Source organism: Polistes dominula, unplaced genomic scaffold (assembly GCF_049000335.1).
Source record: "Polistes dominula isolate Pdom_NZ unplaced genomic scaffold, Pdom_raw_medaka contig_12, whole genome shotgun sequence".
Lineage (NCBI taxonomy): Eukaryota > Metazoa > Arthropoda > Insecta > Hymenoptera > Vespidae > Polistes > Polistes dominula.
Genome location: NW_028301116.1, coordinates 4,511,777 through 4,531,776, shown reverse-complemented (window position 1 = coordinate 4,531,776; position 20,000 = coordinate 4,511,777). Strand labels below are relative to the sequence as shown.

General features: G+C 31.7%; 1 protein-coding gene across 8 annotated transcripts in view; it reads right to left on the bottom strand.

Moving 5' to 3' along the window:
- The window catches only part of CARPA (Carbonic anhydrase-related protein A), a 231,849-nt gene that overhangs the window by 8,929 nt on the left and 202,920 nt on the right, over positions 1–20,000 (bottom strand). For all 8 annotated transcript variants that reach the window (XM_089176802.1, XM_089176797.1, XM_089176799.1 and 5 more), the window contains one exon: positions 19,118–19,184. In XM_089176802.1, the coding sequence (XP_089032928.1) occupies positions 19,118–19,184 (67 nt within the window). The remainder of the gene's footprint in view (positions 1–19,117; positions 19,185–20,000) is intronic.

The following is a 20,000-nucleotide window of genomic DNA, read 5'->3' as shown; positions in this document are numbered from 1 at the left end:
TTTTATAGTTCGTGAATTTTGTATATTTCTTTCATACCTTTGAAAATATTAAGAAAATATTTATAATTATTTAATTTAAATTTTCAAAGATTTTTATTCGATAATCGGAAAGGGTTTTAATAGCGAAGCAAATGTTTATCGTAAAGAAAAAAATTTTTTGTGCAAAGTTTGAAAGAGGGGGATGATATCTTTGTTTCTTCCTTTTCTAAAAGATATTTTTGGATTTATAAGTTTATTTATATTACATTTATAGTACGACATTTTTTTTTTTATAGATCCTAAAATTTATGACATCTAACAATCAGAAAGAACTTAATAGAATCGAATGTTTTTTCAATTTTGCAAAAAGAAAAATGTTTTTTTCATGGTTTTACGAAATGTCATCGTTTCTTTCAATCCGAAGAAGGTTTTTTTTAAGAAACAAAATTTCGATTTAGATTAGTTTTTTTTTTTTATAGCTAAAGTAGATATTTTTTCTAGGAAAATATTACATTTTCATTGCACTTCTATTTTGTTTCTTCTGAAGATTTTACGATTTACGATATATATATATATATATATATATATAATGTATATATGTATAAACATAAATGTGTGTTATCGATTTGAGGGATAGAAACATTTTTTTTCATGGCTCATCATTCTCTATCCTCTTCCTCTCACATATTTTTTTGTTTGTTTCCACAAGAAGGAGTTCTTCTAGTATCAAAAAAGAATTTGATAGCCTTCTAAGTAAACTTCGTCATTCTCGTGAAAACTTGCTTTTAAAAACGTCCCGTCGTTTACATACATGCGGTTTGGTGATCGTCGAGAGAAAAAAAAATGATGGGAAAAATGAACAAAAAAAAAAAAAAAAGAAAAAGAAAAAAAAACATACAAGAAAAGTTGTTCGATAATCGCTAAGATGGATACCATTACTATCTCTATCTCTTTCTCTTTTTCTCTATTTCTCTTTCTTTTCTCAAGTATAAAAATAAATCAAAGAGTAGTCTTGTGTAATATTTCGACGATGAAAACTCTCATCTGTGAAAGCTTGTCTTTCCTCTTCCCTCTTTTATATATATATATTTTTTTCATATCCAATGGTTGATCCATTTGGTAGAAATATTTGAATACACGTCGTCGTATTCTAGGAAAGATATTTATACGTATCGAAATCGCGGATGATAGGCTGGTCTAGCGAATCGCTTGAATCTGCTTGCTTGCCATCGATAATTTTGCATATGTATAAATACACACATACATACATACACGTAGAAACACGTGTATATAAATATTCGTCTACAGAGAGCATCTCTTAGTCACATCCCTCTCCTACATTTCCACCCAAACCTATCCTATCTTACCCTAAAGTGCATTTCCACCTTCTCTCGTGATTTTTATTTTTTTTTTTAAATACCAACCCCTCGTAGTATATTCTTGAATAAGAGAAAAATACACATAACCAAGCACCGTTTTTAACCAGTCATCCGCCATTTCTTTTCGTGTCTATTTGAAAAGCTTAGGTATCATCAGAAATAAACCTAAACAGTGTCGTTTGACTTATGTTAGCAATATATATATATATACAAGATACAACTCAAAACTATCGTTGCTTCACATACACATACACATACACACATACACGCGTCTATACGCATACACCAGAGATATACAAGAGAAGCATCTATTTCTTGTATTGAGCTGGTGACATTAAAGATGGTTGGACGGACGGTATTATGGCACTCGTAAATGGTTGTGTGCCGTTGGTTCAACACAACCGAGTGAACGTAGTTTTTTGCGCACTCTCTTTTCCTCACCTCTTCCTCTTCCTCTCCTCCTTCTCTTTCTTCACTTTTTCTTCCCTCTTCCACTTCCACTTCCTCTTCCTCTTCCTTTTCCTCTTCCTTTCGACACTCTTCACCTTCGGCCGGCTTCGCGAAGGAAGATTCTTAAGGTCGCCATTCAACGAGCTTAGGAGGGCGTAAAGTAGAAGCTGTCAAGCTTTTCTAAGCGAATCCCTCTTCCTGCCGACACCTCTCCCACTTCCTCTAACTCCTTCTTCTACTTTTTTTTATTTTCTCTTTCTTTATTTCTTCGTCTCTTTTTCTGTTCTTTTTTCTTTTTGCTACCCTATATATATGATACCATTTACTACGATATACTGGCTGGTTATATACACCGGTTTCCTTTTTTTTTCTTCTTCTTCCTTTTTATTTCTCCTTCTTCATCTTATTCTTTTCTTTTTTTTATTTTATCTACCACGTCGTCGTCTAACCTTTAGTTCATGTCACCTTATATACTTTTTTTATGCATACGTATATTTGTATTTAAAACAGGACATATATCTACTTTCCTTTACTCTTTCTTTCTTTATATACACGCAATAACACACACCTATATATATATTCTTAAATTATATAGAAATGGTACGCATATTCTACAAATTGCATACAATCTTTAATTCCCGTTTAGATGTATTCTGCGTGTTTAAGTGTAACGATACACCCTTCCCTCTTTAAACACATATATAAACAAATACACACTCTTACAATTATATAGAAATGATATTTGCACATTTGTACACAAATACATATAACGTGTAGCACGTATAAAGTACACAGCTAGTCTTTAAACCAAGATTTATATTTTTATTTATCGTTCGTGTCCTGATTTTCTTCGCGGTAGTAGAGAAAAAAGATTAGACGAATGGGGGCTTTCGAATTGCGGGGAGGAAAAGAAATGAAGTCTACTAAGGGGGGTGGAAGAGGAGGAGAAAGGGGAACAAGGGAATGACAAATAATAACGACCAAACGAAAATGGAAAAATATCAAGCGTTTTACTGCGAGATAGCGTAGAATAAGAAAGATGAAAAACCTACATACACGGAAGAGACGCTGGAACAAGTGGAAGAGAAGAAGAAGAAGAATAAAGAAGAAGGAGGTTGAAGATGAGGAGGAGGATCTAGGAGGAGGTTGGTGGTGGTGGTAGGTGATAGGAGATTGGAAGTATAGGTGGGGGATTGGAAGGTTGAAAAAGTGGTGTTTGCTGTGGTGGTGGTGATGATGGTTGTGGTGGTTGTGGTGGTGGTGGTGGTGATGGTGGATGAAGATGAAGAAGAAGAAGAAGAAGAAAAGGGACGACGAGATTCCCTCGTGATTAATGAAATACATTAACTCTTTCCACTCTTGCCGAGAGGTTAGGATTTACAATAGAGCTACGTCGTAATCTCTCTCTCTCTCTCTCACTCACTCTTTCTCTTTCGTTTTTTATTTTTTTTCTTCTTTCGTTCCCTCTCTTTCTCTCCCTTTTTCTGTTTTTCTTTTTTTCCTACTCTTTCTAATTGTATCATATACGGGTTGCATGTACGTATATATAACTCGTTCTAGATTACACATACACACATACATATATATATATATATATATATATATATATATATATATTACGCGTATAATCTTTTCTTTCAGGATGTATTTGTGAGGGACTGAGCGAAGGCTCAAATATTTTTATGCTAATGTACACACCAAGCGAAAGGATTTATGGTTTTGCTCGTGCTCGCTTTTGCTATAAAGAAAAAGAAAAAAAATAAAAGTAAAAAAAAAATATTCGTCGTAACTTTTAAAGGGGAAAGTAAGAAAACAAGACGAAAAATTACATAATGAATAAAAAGAAGAAAATAGAGAAGAAAAAGAAATTAAAGTAACGGTTAACCCCCTCCCTCCTCCATCCCACGTTTCTTTCGTGCTTTTTTATTATATCAAGCTAGAGTACTTAAGTTTTTGTGGTTATATTAATTGTGTATTGTTTTTACACGAAAATCAAAAAGAAAAATATTTAATTTAAAAATTTGCTCGACATTTTTTTATCCGTTTTTTTTTTTTAGTATTAGTATCATGCCAATATGTTTCATCATTATGAGTTATTATTAAATTAATTGTTTGTTTTAAATTATAAGATTGGATTTACTAAAAAGTCAAGGTCCACTGATACTTATAATAGTAGTAAAAAAAAAAAAAAGAAAAGGGATCGTCGTTTTTTTTTAACTTTCCTTTTCTTTTAATTTTCTACAACCTTACTCCACCCAACCCTCTTACTCCTTCACTTATCTATTATCCGATTGCCTTTAAAACGTGTCAGAGATATTTCTGTTTCGTAAAAAAAGAAAAAACTGTTTTCCTTCTACTTTCGTGACGAAAGAATACCACGAGCATTAAAGCTTAGCTTGCACGTGTTGTGTTGTGTTATTTCGTGAGAAAGTCGAATATCGTCTGCTGTCTCACTGTGTTGGACAATAAGAACGAAAAAAGGGGCTCTTAGAAAAATTGTTAGCTCGAATGGCCGTGACATAGACACATAAAACAAAACAACAAAAAAGAACAAAAAGAAAAAAAAAGGCCAATGAGCCAAAAAGAGAAAGATAAAGGAAAGGAAAAATACAGAGAAAGAGAGAGAGAGAGAGAGAGAAAGAGACAGAGATAAAGAGTGATAATTATGATGAGTCAAGTAACGTGATATAGAACAAACATTTTTATCCCCTTTTTTTTCCCAAATCCCCTTCCCCCAACCTCGCTGACATTCAACCCCTATTTCTTTTAGTTTCATAATTCGAAGTGATCTCGTGTATTTGGATCGGTTAAAAAGTATTGTCCTGATTTTTATTAGGTTATTTTGCAGAATAGTCAGATTTATTATTTATATTTTATTAAAATAAATTATGTTATAAATTTGTGCATTGAATGTTAATAAATTGGACAATTAATTATGAATCAAATAGTTGTTATAAAAAACAAACTATTTTATATGTCTTTTCCTTGTTTTTTCTACTTTTCATTTTCAAATTTGAAGAAATTAAGTTTTTTATTAGCTTATTTATTTATATCGTTGATATTATTATTTTTGGATTGAAAAAGATTTAGTATTTTATGTCAATCAGTTGTTTTTCGCGTCCACTAAATAAAATATATAGAAACTTTATATCATATGGAATTCGGACTTCTTAATAACTATAAAATACTAAATTACATAACCTCGAAAATACATAGTTCTTCGAAACACTAAATATTTTATTATTTATATATTATTATTGTATATTTAGCGTTTCGAAGAACTATATATTTTAGAGGTTATGAAATTTTGGTATTTTTAGTCGCTGAAGAAATCCTAATAAAAGGACGAAACGTTCTGATTTTTTTACCTGTCCGACTTCCCTATGATACAAAGTTAGTACGATACGTTGAAATAATTTGTGTTAATTAAATTACAAATTCTTACATTAGATTACGAGAGAAAAATTGAACATCAAATTAAAAGAAATTTAATTTCTTAAAGAAACGAGATTTTGTTTCGCTCCTAAATTTCCTCCCCATTTTTACTTCAAAACAATATAGCGAAACTTTTTATTTGTAAAACAAAAATTCACTTTTCTAAAAATGAAAAAGAAAATATTTTTAGTATAAACAATACGCAAATGTATTACAATTTTATATCATAATCATATACCATAACCATTTATTATTATAGTACGAAATAAAAGAAAGTTTAATTGATACGAATAGTAGAAGCCAACTGAAGAGAAGATGCCAAGAGAAAAGGGTGGTTGGATGGGGTGCGTAAGAGTTTGGTTGGTTGGTTGGTTGGTAAGGAAAGAGAAAAGATAAAAGAAAATTGTTCGGGTAACATTCGGGAAAAAGAAGGAGAGACGAAAAGCTTGAAGATAGTCACGGCACGACTTGCTTGCTTGCTTGCTTGCCGACAAACCGTGCTCGAGAAAACAATGTCAAATTGTGCAACTTCCTTCTCCCTTCTTCTACCATCGATTCTTCCTTCTTGGTTTTCCACGTAGGAACCAGACGCCACTTTCGAGTTTCTCCTTATTGTCAGAAATGAGAATCCCTTCTCAAGTTGAAACGAGACAAACGATATTTTCTTCTTCTTCTTCTTCTTCTTCTTCTTCATCTTCTGCTTCTACTTCGTCGTCGTTGTTTTTGATAGCTTTGAAACGCGAGAAAGCCCATTTCGAAATGTTTTACATGAAATTGACAAAGAATTGAGAAAACTTAAAATGAAACGAATTTAAAATTAACATTCTTTTATAAATTTTAATACAAGTTAATAATTTTTTTTCTTTCTTTTTAAATTACGAATGAAATATTGTCAAGTTTGAATTTGTCCTAAATTCAAAGAATAATCTTACCATGTATTTAATAAATGCATAATAATAATTTAATTACGTATATGCACGCAATTCACATGATATAGAAATTTTTGGAAAAATGTAATAATCTTTTGGTGCGCTTATAAATTCGTGTTACAATATAATATAATATTTTTTGTTTGCTATTGTCAAAGGGCCAATGAACGGATATTTAAACGAGGATAGATGAACAATTTTCATGTCAAAGGAACGATCCTATTAAATACGTTTATTTGTTCTTTCATTTCACAGGCATACGAATAACACACATACACACGTATAATACACATATGTTGTGTATCGTGTTGGAAGATTTAACGTTAAGTACGAGAGATGCACTTTGTACAAGCCGAATATTGTTCGTTTAGGAATGAAAATCTTTGAACAAATGTAGAAGAGACACATCAAACGTTTTCTTCCATCCTTCCTTCCTTCCTTCCTTCTGTTCGAATTAACGAACGATACAGTTAGCCCCAGCCCTGTGTTGTAACGTTTCTAACACGATATGAGGATTCATACAAATTTCTCTGACTATTCTGTCGCGAACGTGCTAGTTTCAAGCTAAAGTTGCTGCTGCTGTTGTTTCTGCTGCTGCTACTACTACTGCAAGCTACTGCAAGCTACTGTGAGTCCTCAAACCACCGCTTTCATTCTAAAGTAATGAATGTATAATTAATGGAACGGAATACTTGCTACTCCAAATTCTTAACTTTCATTTTATCCTCTAAAAGGGATAAAGAGAAAGAGAGAGAGAGAGAGAGAAAATATGAAAATGCATATGCGTGCATGTATGCTAGTCTTTACGTCAGTTTCAAAAAAAATAATGGTCATTCGCGTTAGTTTATTTTCCTATTTTTCTTTTTTTTTTTTGAAATAAACGAATGGATCCCTAACAAAGTGTATAAATTTCATTAAAAAATTATTAATTAATTAAATAAAACAAATATTTTTAATAGTTATTATTAAAAATTAAATTAAATTAATTGACAAGATAAAAAATAATTGGGATAAAAAAAAATTAACAAATATGATGATAGAAACGAATGATAATAGAAATTATTTAGATAAACTTAATTAAATTTAATCCGTGAGATTTAATAGTTTTCAGAATGATTTTTTTTAAGTATCAAGACCAATCAATTATCACGTTATAGTGTGTCGGGACTTTGCATGTTGATTTATCCTTTTTTCGAATTTATACCATATATTTTTTATTTGCTTTGGGATGCACTTTGTTTAGCAAAAACGAAAATGAAAGGTGAGGGATGTGGACTGAGTCTTATTGGAAGAGGGTTACGGGGGAAACAAAAAAAAATAAAACAAAAAAAAATAAAAAGCCGAAAGTATCGATTTTGGTATCCACGAGGAGGATGGCTTGTCACCGTGATAAATCTACTCCGTCCAATTCTATCCGCGGTTTTTCTCACGGAAAATATTTTTCCAACCGACCGGATAGACCGCCGACCGAGAAAAAAAGACAAGGGTGTATATGAGAGAGAAAGAGTGAGGAACAGAACGAGAGCGACAGAGAGAGAAGGGTAAGGAGTGACTTTGGAAACAAAGATGTACAAAACGAACAAACAAGAAGAAGAAAAAAAGATTGCGGAAAAATGAAGAAGGTAGAAAAAAGTAAATGAAAAAAAAAAAAGAAAACTAGAACGATAGGAGGATATCTTTCGTATCTCTCGATAGAACTCTAAACTGTTGTGCACTATATTTCGTTTTAAAACGTGGAAAAAAAAACGTATTGCATTTTTGTTTATAAATGTGATGTGCAGCAGTTTGTGCTGGTAGTGAAAGCTTCGAGTGTCTCGCGATTGGTACAAATTTCTTTATTTATTATTCTTCTCTTCTATTTATTTTTATACAATATCGTTGTTTCGAATAAGTGAGAAAGAGAAAGAGAGAGAGAGAGATGAGGTGATATTGATTTTATGTTGAACATATGAGATTCTCGTGAATATTTATGAAATACGTTTAATTATATAGAATAATAATTATATACAAAATTACATTATGTTTTCCATCTCACGAAGAATAATATTTTTTTTTATTATGTTATATACATATATATATTATAAATTCAGTAAAGTTTGAAAACAATATCATTATATATATATAACAAAAGTAACTAAAATAGGAATGGGGTTTTGATTTTGGAGGAATAACAACCACAAATGTTTTGCATGAGAAACTTGCAAATAATATTTGTTCGAATTTCGGCGTTTAGCTGACGGGTGGGTGTACGTTGGCAGCAAAGTAGTAGATGAACAGAAGGAGGGGAGGAATAAGGGGGGAGGGCGGATGTTTGAAAGAGAAAGAGGAAGAGGAAGAGGAAGAGAGAGAGAGAAGTCGGTTCTGGGAAAACGGAAACGACCGGAGCTTTCTGGAGTGTGGGGAAAGAGGATGAGTGGAGCAGGTGGTGGGACAAGGTGGGAAGATTGGGTGGGTTGAAGGAGGGGTGGAAGAGAGAGAGGGGGGGGGGTTGGTACTAGCTATAAAATACAATTTCTGGGGTGTCGGTTTAATACCACGCATACCATGCGAATATTTCATCTATTATCTACATTTCGTTGGTACGTAGGCATTCGCTTAGATCGTCCTCTGCCGTTCATCGTCTAACGGGTGTTGAAAATATTTCCTCCAGTTCTAACCGATCGATCGTTTATTTTTTTTTCTTTTTCTTTTTTTTATATCCTCCTTTCTTTTTTTCAACATTTCGTTTCAATTGAAATACGCGAAGAAAAAAAAAACGGGGGATTTATTAACTAACGTATTTATATATTTATGGGTTGGTATTATTTATCATCGAGTCAGGTATTTCAAAATGGATATATGGTATTTATGATAAAACGCGAGTACGATAATAGCGATTATAATAAAATGTTTTCTTCAGAGAGAAAAAGAGAGAGAGAGAGAGAGAGAGAGAGATTGAAATTTTGAAATTTTTTTTTACAGAAATAAATATTATTATTACGTGAAATACAGTGACAACGAGTTTTCGTTTCGACGAATATTTAACTTTCAAAGAGATATTTATTTTTCTATTTTCTATTTTTTTTTTATCGTATTACTTTTTTGTTCGGTTGATTGAACGATCAAGTAAGATATAGATTATTAATTTTTTTTTTTTATATAAAACAAAACAGAATAAAATCATAGCAATTGTTCCGAAACGTTCGTTGTATTTAAATAAAACCACTCTTAGAGAGTTTCCAATAAATTTCGATATTTTTTAATAGCGATAAACTAATATAATTTCTCGATTTATTTTTTTTATTTCACTTCTAATAATTGCAATTAAAAAAAAATAAATAAACAAGCAAATAAATAAATAAATAATATATAAAATGTTATTATACTTTGAGGGTTCGATTTTGATGAGATATAAAAAATAAATAGTATGACGATTTTTTTTTACTTTTTCTCAACCTAAAATCAACCCTTTTCTTTACATAGGTAAACTGTAAACGATGCATGCGTGTAATTAAAAGAGTCTTACAAATAATTAAATATTTCATATATATATATATATGTTTGTAATTTATTTTTTATTTATTTATTTTTTTTATTTACTTAGGACGAATAAACGAAAGAACTCATAATTCAGTGAAAAAAAGAGAAGAGCATGGGGGGGGGGGTTGGTAGAAGGATAAAAAAAAACCTGTTTAGAGTTGTACTTCGTACAGTGCCGTATTTTGTCGGGTTCCAAGTGTATGTAAAGAGCACAACAACACGCGCGCCTACTTGAGAGAGAAATTATAGGCCACGCCTAGCTAATTCTTTTTTTCTTTCTCTCTCTCTCTCTCTCTCTCTCTCTTTCTCTCTTTCCTTACAAGTATTTAGGTACTTTCCCGAGAAAGTAGAAGAATCCCTTAGAAACCTCCGTTGCGTTTACCTTTATGCAAAATTTTTCCAAACCTTAAACGAACAAAAACTTAACGTCTTTCTTTCCTTTTTTGATAAAATTACACCATTTGTGCTTTTTTTGTTTTTTGTTTTTTGTTTTCTTTACACGCACACGCACACACATACGTGTACACATGCGTGACATGTATTTTTTCCTAAAAAAAAAAAAAAAGAAAAAATATATACATGGACGTTTTCACCCCCTCGTATAACAGTTTTTTTTCCAAATGGTACGGATTTGACGGATGAAAAGGGGACCCTGGAGATGGATCGTGCGGAAAATTTAGGATACAACTACCGACAACTAAATTAGGATATGCATATATATATATATATGTTTTCCTCTTTACTTTTTTTTTTTTTAATGTTTCGCGAATCCTCGAAATCTTTTTTTTTCTTTCTCTCTTGTTGTTTATCGCGTACGATAATATTATACAATATTAAATTAAAATCTTTAAGTTTTATCTATATATTTTTTCTTGTTAAATAGAATTGAATAATAAAACAAGCGTAAATTTATTTTAGCGAGAGAGAAATAGAATAAGTGCCAAAAATTTAATCTTCTCTTGACGAATAAATGCGTTCGCGTGAAAACAAAAAGAAAAAGAAATAAAAAAACGTAAAAAGATAAAGAGAAAAAGAAGAAGCAAAAAAAAAATAGTTCGTTGACGTTCGTGCATTAGTTGTATTTGTACGTGTCAACGTACATATGTACGTACACATGCCTAACCCATATGAGTACATCTATCTGTATGTATGTGTGTACAATACGAAAATAGATATTCAGGTATATATGGGAAATAGAGACGCGTGAATATAAAATTGGCCTATTTGTGTGTGAGTGGTAACCATTTTAAAGGGGAGGAAGGTGAATGGGAAGGGGTGGTGTTGTGTAGGGGGGTGTTGGAGGCAGAAACTGCTTCCGATCTGTCTAGCTCGGAATTCCAGGCATCCCGTCAGTGCTCGGTACAATCATAATGCTCGAAAGCATGGCACGTTGCATTCAACTCTACTTGACAGCTCCTCTTGTTCTCTACGTAGTAAATGTAAGTAAAAGAGAAAGAGAGAAAGATAGAGTAAGACCAATGTATCCCCACCACCAAATTTTTCATCGTAATAATTAATGACAAATAGGGTTTGCTGGAATTTGAAATAATTTGTAACTCGGTTTCTCTATGTTTATAGTAGGTATCAAAAGAAATAAAAGGTAAGAAGATTTTGTGGTAGCTTTTACACGTTCGTAGCGAATATGATTTAACCGAAATATGCGTATAAAAGGGAAGTGTGTGTGTGTGTGTGTGTATGAGGGAAGGGTAGGTGAATATGTGTACTCGTGAAAAATAGATGACAACTACTAGGAAGGATGAATCGTTGCTTGTTAAAACGCGTTAAGTGGATAAACAAAAAGATTCGACGATAACGTACGCTCGAAATACTAGGGATATTCGTATACATATCCCTATATACTCTATTTTCTATATATATATTTATATATATATATATAGACAACATAGATTCCCATTTTATTGTGACTTTCGAACGAGCATGGATAAACCTTGCCGAGCGTGTACACGTTTAAAATAAAAGAACGAAGAGATTTTGCATAGTAGAAACAACGCCTGCTGCTGTTGCTAGTCCTCTTGCTGTTGGTGTTGCTGTTGCTGTTGCTGATGGTAGGTACTGGGTGTTACTGTATATCCCCCAAAATCCTGTGCGTTCATTCGTTCATTCGTGCGAAAACCGAAACCAAGCTCATAAATTCATTGGGGACTCATTTGGAGTCAATGAATCCAACGATAGTACTATATCGAGATAATGCGAGACCATCCTGTCGAATATACATATATATGTATATACATACACACACTCTAAATAAATTCTAATATCGTTCGTCCGTTTTGAAAGCAATAGGTGCCGCCGAGTAACACTCACACTCAGAATAGGTACTAACCTTGCGATTTGACTAGATACATACACACATACACACATTTCTCATACACGGTTTAAAGTTAGTTTAGAACCAAAGCGAGAAAAGATCCCTTCCCCACGTTCGTAAACTAACGGATGAGAGTTTAAGTTAGTTAGAGTTGACGAAATTTCTCTTGTCTCACTTTATCTCTCTCTCTCTCTCTCTCTCTCTCTCTCTCTTTCTTTCTCTGTGTCGGTTTTGCTATTGGACGATCAAATTTAACACTTTAACGTTTCGTCGGGTGAGATTTGTCAACTGTGAAACTTATGACTATCCGATGAATATTAGTTAAAAACACTTGAAGTATCAAATGGAATTCTAATCTTTGAATTTATTTCGATGTAAGAGATTTCAATCGAATGTTTTTCCAGCGAATAAAAAATATTCAACAATGTTTCGTTTATTATTGTATAATAATATTGATAATGGTAAAAAAGCTTTTGTTGTTTTTTCTTTCTTTAGAAATGAATCGCAATACAATTGTAAATAGTTTTCTATTTAAATGATGAAATAGTTCTTGTTAATTGAGTTTTATTTATTTATAAAATAACATTGCATTCTTTCATCAATTTATTTGCAGGAAGAAAAATATTCTATAGAAATATAAATCAAAAATATTTCATTAATTTTTGGATACGTTGTTAATTTAGTATATTTGTTTGTTTGTTTGTAATAATTTACAAAACTTTGATCAAATTCGCGATTTTAATTTGAAATATCATGATTCGTTAATTGTAACAAAAATTCTACGAACATAAATGATAAATAGTATATTAACAAAGACGTGTAAATGTATCGGTCAACGAAGTGTTTCATACTTTTCCAAAACTTATGTTATAATTTCCGAGCATACTCTGTTTGCCAGTGTATAGGTGGCAATAGTAGGTTGACGATATATGTATTACAATAGAATACTTAGATTCCTGCCGTTTCCCCAAACTCCTATAACCCTACTGTTTTCCATTGTCTTATGAGTTATGTGGCCCGGTCTAGGTGTCAACATGGTATTGATTACAATGCACCCATACATGTTCCACCATCTTGCGCTTGGATTTATGTACACACATACTGATTTCTAAACATAACTCAACAACCATTCTATTTCATACATTTATTTAATAATTAATCGAAATATCAATAAATCATCAAGATAGAAAGAAAAAATCAATTTGTTTTCATTCATAAATTACAAATAATATTTAGGATTAAATGTACAGGTAATAAAACGTAAAGGAATTAGCAATATGTGTAAAGAGATCGTTCAGTTTAAATTTAAAACGTGTTTCAATCAGCGAAATATTCTTGAGTTTTTTTTTTAGAAAAATTATTCGATATAAAAACTTTGTTTTAATCTTCTATCAAACCCAGAACATGAAAGGAAATTCGTAACACATGAAGTATTAGTATTAAATCAATCAAGAACGTTTTGAGGTGGAACATTGACAATTGATAATCCGATTGGCAAACCATTGTGTATACGTGATACTAAAAATAAACTTTTTTTAAAAATTGGTAAACCATATAAACTTAGGGAAAAATCCTAAGAGGTAATAAATAAAACAAATAAACGTGTACCCGAGCTGTAGTGATACGAATTTTTCGATTTCTATACCAGGAATTAAGCTTCTTTTATAGAATTAATCCGCAAACATTCGAATGTGTTGTAAATATCTTTCTGTATTCCTTTGTCGCATCATCTATACACACATACACGCAGTATGCAGTTCTCAAATCTTCGTTTACATATTCAACAATATCATTTACGTATATCCTCACTAAAAAACATCGACTATATTCTATGAGAAATTATGTAGAGTGGGAATGGCTTGTTAGCTATTGGTTAATCTACATATTTTAATGATCTCAATTTACCTTCGTTACCTTTTGAGAATGTATTAAAGCCAATCTCTAAGGTAACAATTAGCGTACCATATAACAATAATGTAACACCCACAACAAACAGTCACGTTAATATTAAACAAGCGTAATTTCGTGACAAACCAACAAAGTAGTTTTTATTTGCATGTATTGCAATTATTAATCAAAGAAAGGTATCACACTGAATAATCTGATAATTTTAACAAGAGATCTTAAGCAACTCCAATTTCATTGTAAACGTGTTACATCGATAAACCCTTGTTGTTATTAATAGGGGAGGAGAAATCGTAACGTTACATCACCTAATCCCATTTATCATTGATTCCATAAGCTAACGGTATCAGGGTTATAATATAAGGAACCAATCACTGGCAACGGTCATAAATCAAAATATAATATTAATATACAATAAATAAATAATATAATAAATCACAGAAAAATATATTATAAAATTCATTTGTTTGAATATTTTTAAACATAGTTCCATTGATTATAATTTACGGTACAAATATTAGTACGATCTTTACACAAACACATATTAATCATCCATTTAAAATAAAAAAATACAAATAATCAAGAAGTTAGACAAAAAGAAGTGACGAATAATAAAATGATATATATATATATATATATATACTGTTTCAATATCAATTAATTCAACCTGGACAATTTTAACTTCTCCTTACATTTATGTCCTTTTTATTATAATCATCCCTCATTTTTTCTTGAATAAAAAAAAAGAAAAAAGGGAGAGAAAAAAGCTCGATCATTAAAATGAATTCCTTTTCCATTTAATTCGCAGTCTCTGGGAGAAGGGGGGGAGGGTTCTACGTTGAAGCAAAGAAAAGAAAAAATAAATAAAAATTGAATGAAAGAAATAAAGAAAGAAAGAAATAAGCGAGATGGCATCGAAAGGAACAGCATCATCGTGGACACGCGGACTACGCTTCGAGAACGAAGGATAAAAAGAAGTGTACGGTAAAAGAGGAACCTGAGGAACTGGAGGAACTGGAGGGTGTTATCGAGTCACGTGACAAGATAGACTCACACCCCTTGCACATAAAGTCGCGCACGCGCTACCACGACTATATATATACACATGTATATATATTCGTTGTGGCGAAGTGACTCGTTACCTTAAGAGAGTCATTTTCCTACTCCTCGCTTTCACCCTTGACTTCTACCACCCCTCCTCCCACTCTTTCACTCACTCTCTTTTCACTCTCTTTCTCTTTTTATCGTCCTCACTTGTACCTTTTTCTTTTTTTCATTTTTTTTTCTTTACCCTTTACCTCTTGTCTTCTTTATCTCTCTTTCTCTCTCTCAAGTTTCGACTTTTCACTCTCTCAATTCTATCGTGGAAAAGCGAGAAAGAACTACTATCTTTTTTCAACCACCTTTCACCCCGTTCCCTCTTTCTCTTTCAATTTTATTTTTTTTATACGTACGAATATTAAATATAGAACTAAATTTCTCTCTAACTCACTTTCTCCCATTCTCTCGCTACACATTCTTTCTCTCTCCCACTCTCACTATCTTCTTCTTTTTATATATACAAGTATATTAAATATAGAAGAGTCGAATATATATATATATATACATATATACATATGTTTACATAAATGTATATAGATGTAATTTTTTTTTCTTCTTTTATGAGACAACATTATATTTATTATCCAAAGTTATCCCACCTAAGACCTCTTCCAGCATCGCTCAAGTTCTTTTCCAAGTGTTATCTGGTGCGTGAAGCACGTATTCACCCTGACGGTACGGTGTGCTGTTCATTTACACTTTCTACTATCCAACACCAGTAGAAGAGTATGAGAGAGAGAGAGAATACTATAACGATGGCATACCTACTACCACCAGTAGTGTACTTTGCACACTCTCCGGTTATGCCGGCTACTAATTGCGAGCTTACTTTTCACCTTGCACGCTTTCTCTACATACAAGGAAACCAACCAACATGTTTCACTTCCTCTCTCTCTCTCTTTCTCTCTATCTCTGTAGAACAAGTGCTTTTCAATTCCAAAGTTTCACGAGAAAATCATAGGACGTGTAAGTATACACGTACTATGTTATACATCATAGTCCTCCTTGTTTCATACCACCTTAAACTACTACTACGTTTATAGTCCTTCGTTGTATGTTTAATAGAACAAGAATTGGTGTCAGTTTGTCTAAGGATTTAACACTTTTTTTTCTTATATTATTTCTCATATTTTTGTCGATAGTTATGTATTTTTATTTAATTTACTTTATATTATTAATAACTTTATTTTTGAAACACTAAAATGTATGATATTAACTCTTTGGCAACATTTGACTTATTAGTACGTCATGCATTTCTTTGGGTAAAGACGCACATGACGTTCTGATACGTCATTGAAACTGAGACGAGATTTAACTCAATTTATTCTGGTTTATTTCAAAGTAATGCGTAATTATATACTTAATATTAATTTCCATTATTATAATATTTCAAAGTAATTTTCAAATAAATGTGTATCCAAAGGGTTAATGTAATAATGTATAATATAAAAAGGTTGTTGAATTGTATAAATTGTTTTATTACTGAAATATATATTATTATAATATATAAATATATATATTATAATAATAATAATTTCTAAATCATAATATCATTGATACTTTGAACTTTGATATTATTTCATAGAATATTAAAATAGGAATTGAATTTGTATAAAATAGAATTTATATAAAGTAACATTTTTCTACTTTTATTTCTAATAAAATTTTGTCGATAAACTACTCATTCAATGTGGATTGATATTTTTTTTATAGATATTTTATTGTCATAACATTAATTTACTATAAATAAAAAAAATAAATTTTTTGGCTTACGGTCTCAAGAGACCAAACCTCGCAACCGGCTACGCTCAGCGTATAATTGCCTAAGTTACGTTTCTTGATCGAAAGATCTTCAGGGTAGGGTGATCAGTCCTACGCCGTTCCAAAGATCATCGTGGCAATTTGCGAGGCAGGCCTTACCGGTAAAAACACGGGGCGCAAACGCTCTTAAAAAGCCACGACGGAGCAGGCATGCTTTCTCGTTCGATGTCGGAGAGCGGGACTCGAGAACCCGCAACTCCGGGTGGGAGTCGAGCGCTCTGCCGACTGAGCTATGCCGTGCTCAAATTTACTATAGATACGTGTATAAATTCGTTGTGTCGATATTATATAAATTTCTAACATATATCTTGATTAAAATTAGTCTCATAGATATGGTGTCACGATAAATGTTAATTCACTCGTGAAATGTTAAATATTATAAATAGATAATAGAGACACGTGTAATATGTTTCCGAGTATTTGCCGACAAGATCGATAAGGAAGAAGTAGGGGATGGGAGGAGGGTTAGAAAATAGAATACCAAATGTCTCCACGATCGTAGAAACGATCAAAGTTCATTCTAAAGATAATTCACAATTGATTATTCACGATTCTTGAATTTTATGACACTTTCCTGGGATATTTTAGAATCGATCGATAATAATAATTACTATTATTATTATTATTATTATTTTTATTATTTTATTATTTAGGATAAGTATATAGAGTATATTGTAACGATATGTTCTCTTTCTTTCTTTTTGTTATTTTGTTATTTTTCTTTTTTTTTTATTCGACGATCCCAAAGTGTTTCACTAATTTGAAAGCTCTTCTCTTTCTCACCGAGTACAAAAGTCGATCGTTCTTTTTATTTTCTCTCTCTCTCTCTCTCTCTCTATTTTTTTTTCGTCGAGGCTATCCAGGATTCAAAGAAAAGGTCTCTTTTCGAGACGAACTTTCGCGTTCTTCACCTCTCCTTTTGTGCATTTTTCATTTCGCTTTACAATTTCTCCAGCGAATAAATTTCCCGTGTAAAGTACTTGCGTACAATGACATTCGTTCTCTCTCTCTATCTCTCTCTCTCTCTCTCTCTCTCTCTCTCTCTCTTTCTCTCTTTTGTAACTGACTTTAATCGAATCCGATTAAATTTTATTCCATTTAACCTCGATAATGATAACGATTATTAATTGGCCCAAGTTATGTAGAAAAGCTATCAAACCCTCCGATGATCTTTAATTGAGGAAATTTCGTTTCAACATTTTTATTATTACTTTTTTTTTCTCTTTTTTTTTTTTGAAGGACAAATTTTTTATTTGTTACGTTTATTTATTCTTTTTTTTCTTTTTATATTGTTTTGCAATATTTTTGAAATAAATTTGTATAATAATTAGTGATACCATCAATGATTATACAATTAATAAATAATAAACCTAAGATAAAAATTAAAAAGTTGTTGATTGCTTTGATTATCATTTCTTTTTTTGCAAAATAAAAATCAAAGTTAAATCTACAAAATTTAATAATATTTTTATAATAATTTTATTTTTTATTATTTCGATAATTAATAAATTCCTGAACAATATAGTTTCATCGAAAAGAATTTAAATTATTTTTGTTTTGGAAATAAAATGAAAATTCAATTGTATAATTAACACATTAAAGGCGGGAGTCGTAGTACTACGATTTATCTCGACTGTAACTTAAAGGCGGGAGTCGGTAGTGTTTAGTTCTTTTTTAACCCTTTCGCTACTACGAGCGACTATAGTCGCTCTCCATGTGATGCCACTCAGGTACTACGGGCGACTATAGTCGCTTTCCATGTGATGCCGCTCAGGTACTATGGGCGACCATAGTCGCTCCCGCTAAAGATGTCGCGTAATTGTATATATGATAAGCGCCTGCAGTTGCTATGCACAGAGTATCTCACTCTAAACATGCCGCATGAGTCTTTCGTTTTGCATCATTTGTTTTTTACGGGCTTCAATAATAAACCAAATGCCTCGATCATAAGTCTTACGACACCGGCTCGAACGTTGCGTGCACCGTGCACTGTTTCGGTGTAGCGCGCCGTACTGCGGGATTACCTCGGCGGAGATCCGTCCCGTAGCGAAAGGGTTAATATTTCTTGTAGTTTTAAGAGTTTAAATAAATTTTTTTAAGTCTAAATTTTTTTATGATTACACAAAATATCACCCGCTCTAGGACGAAAAACGAGGCGGGGCGGTCGCCGCGTTACCTAGCATACTTTCGTCAAGATCCCCCGCCTTTAATGTGTTAATTAATTATTATAATTTAGTGAATTATTTTATAAATATATTATTGATACTTACCCCTATGAAGAACCTTGCTAAATACGCTCGTGATAATTCGTAATTCCGGATTTAAGGTTTCACCTAACTGTAACAGAAAACAAGTTTCCCTTTTTATTATTTTCATTCTCAATGTTTTACCTTCTCTTATTGTTAGATATATAGTTATATATATATAGATAACTTTAGGGAAAGAAAAGGGGGGTAAAGTAAAGAAGTAAGGGCGGAAGATCGTTTGGAAAGTTTCATCGTAGGATACCATTAAAAGGGTATCCGTAAAAGCTATCCAAAACAAACCTCAAGTCGGAAGTGACGATAAATAAGAAGATTTATGTCTTTTGCGAATCGTTTCGTAATAAAGTAACACAAACCAAAAAAATTATACTCAACTTTGTTGGATCGTAGGAAACGAAAAAGTTTTTTTTCTTTTCTTTTTTATTTATTCGAAGCATTAATTTACTCGAACGTAAATCATTAAAAAGTCTGACCAAATTTTTAAATACATTTGTAAAGGATGGGACGAATTAACGAATGTTTCAAAAAATCCTTTTGAAAAATTCCTTAAAATTTTGTTTGTTTATTGATGTTAACGTCTGGGCCAAAAAATTTATGCAACATAATTTTCAATGGTCATTTACTGTTTTTCTTTAAAAAAAGGTAAAGAAAAAATGTTTTTGTAACAAAATTTTGATGAATTATGAAAGATTCATTCATTTTAAAATATCAAATAAATCAAATCCAAAAGTTTAATAAAAAAAAAATTAAGGAATACACTTTTACATATTTTTTATGGTTTGAAGGGAGGGAGGAGAATACAAAAAAAGAAATTGTAGAAGAAAAAAAAAGTGTATGGTTCAGAAAACAAAAATTTTCTATCGTACAGACGATTCACGTTGTTTAAAAA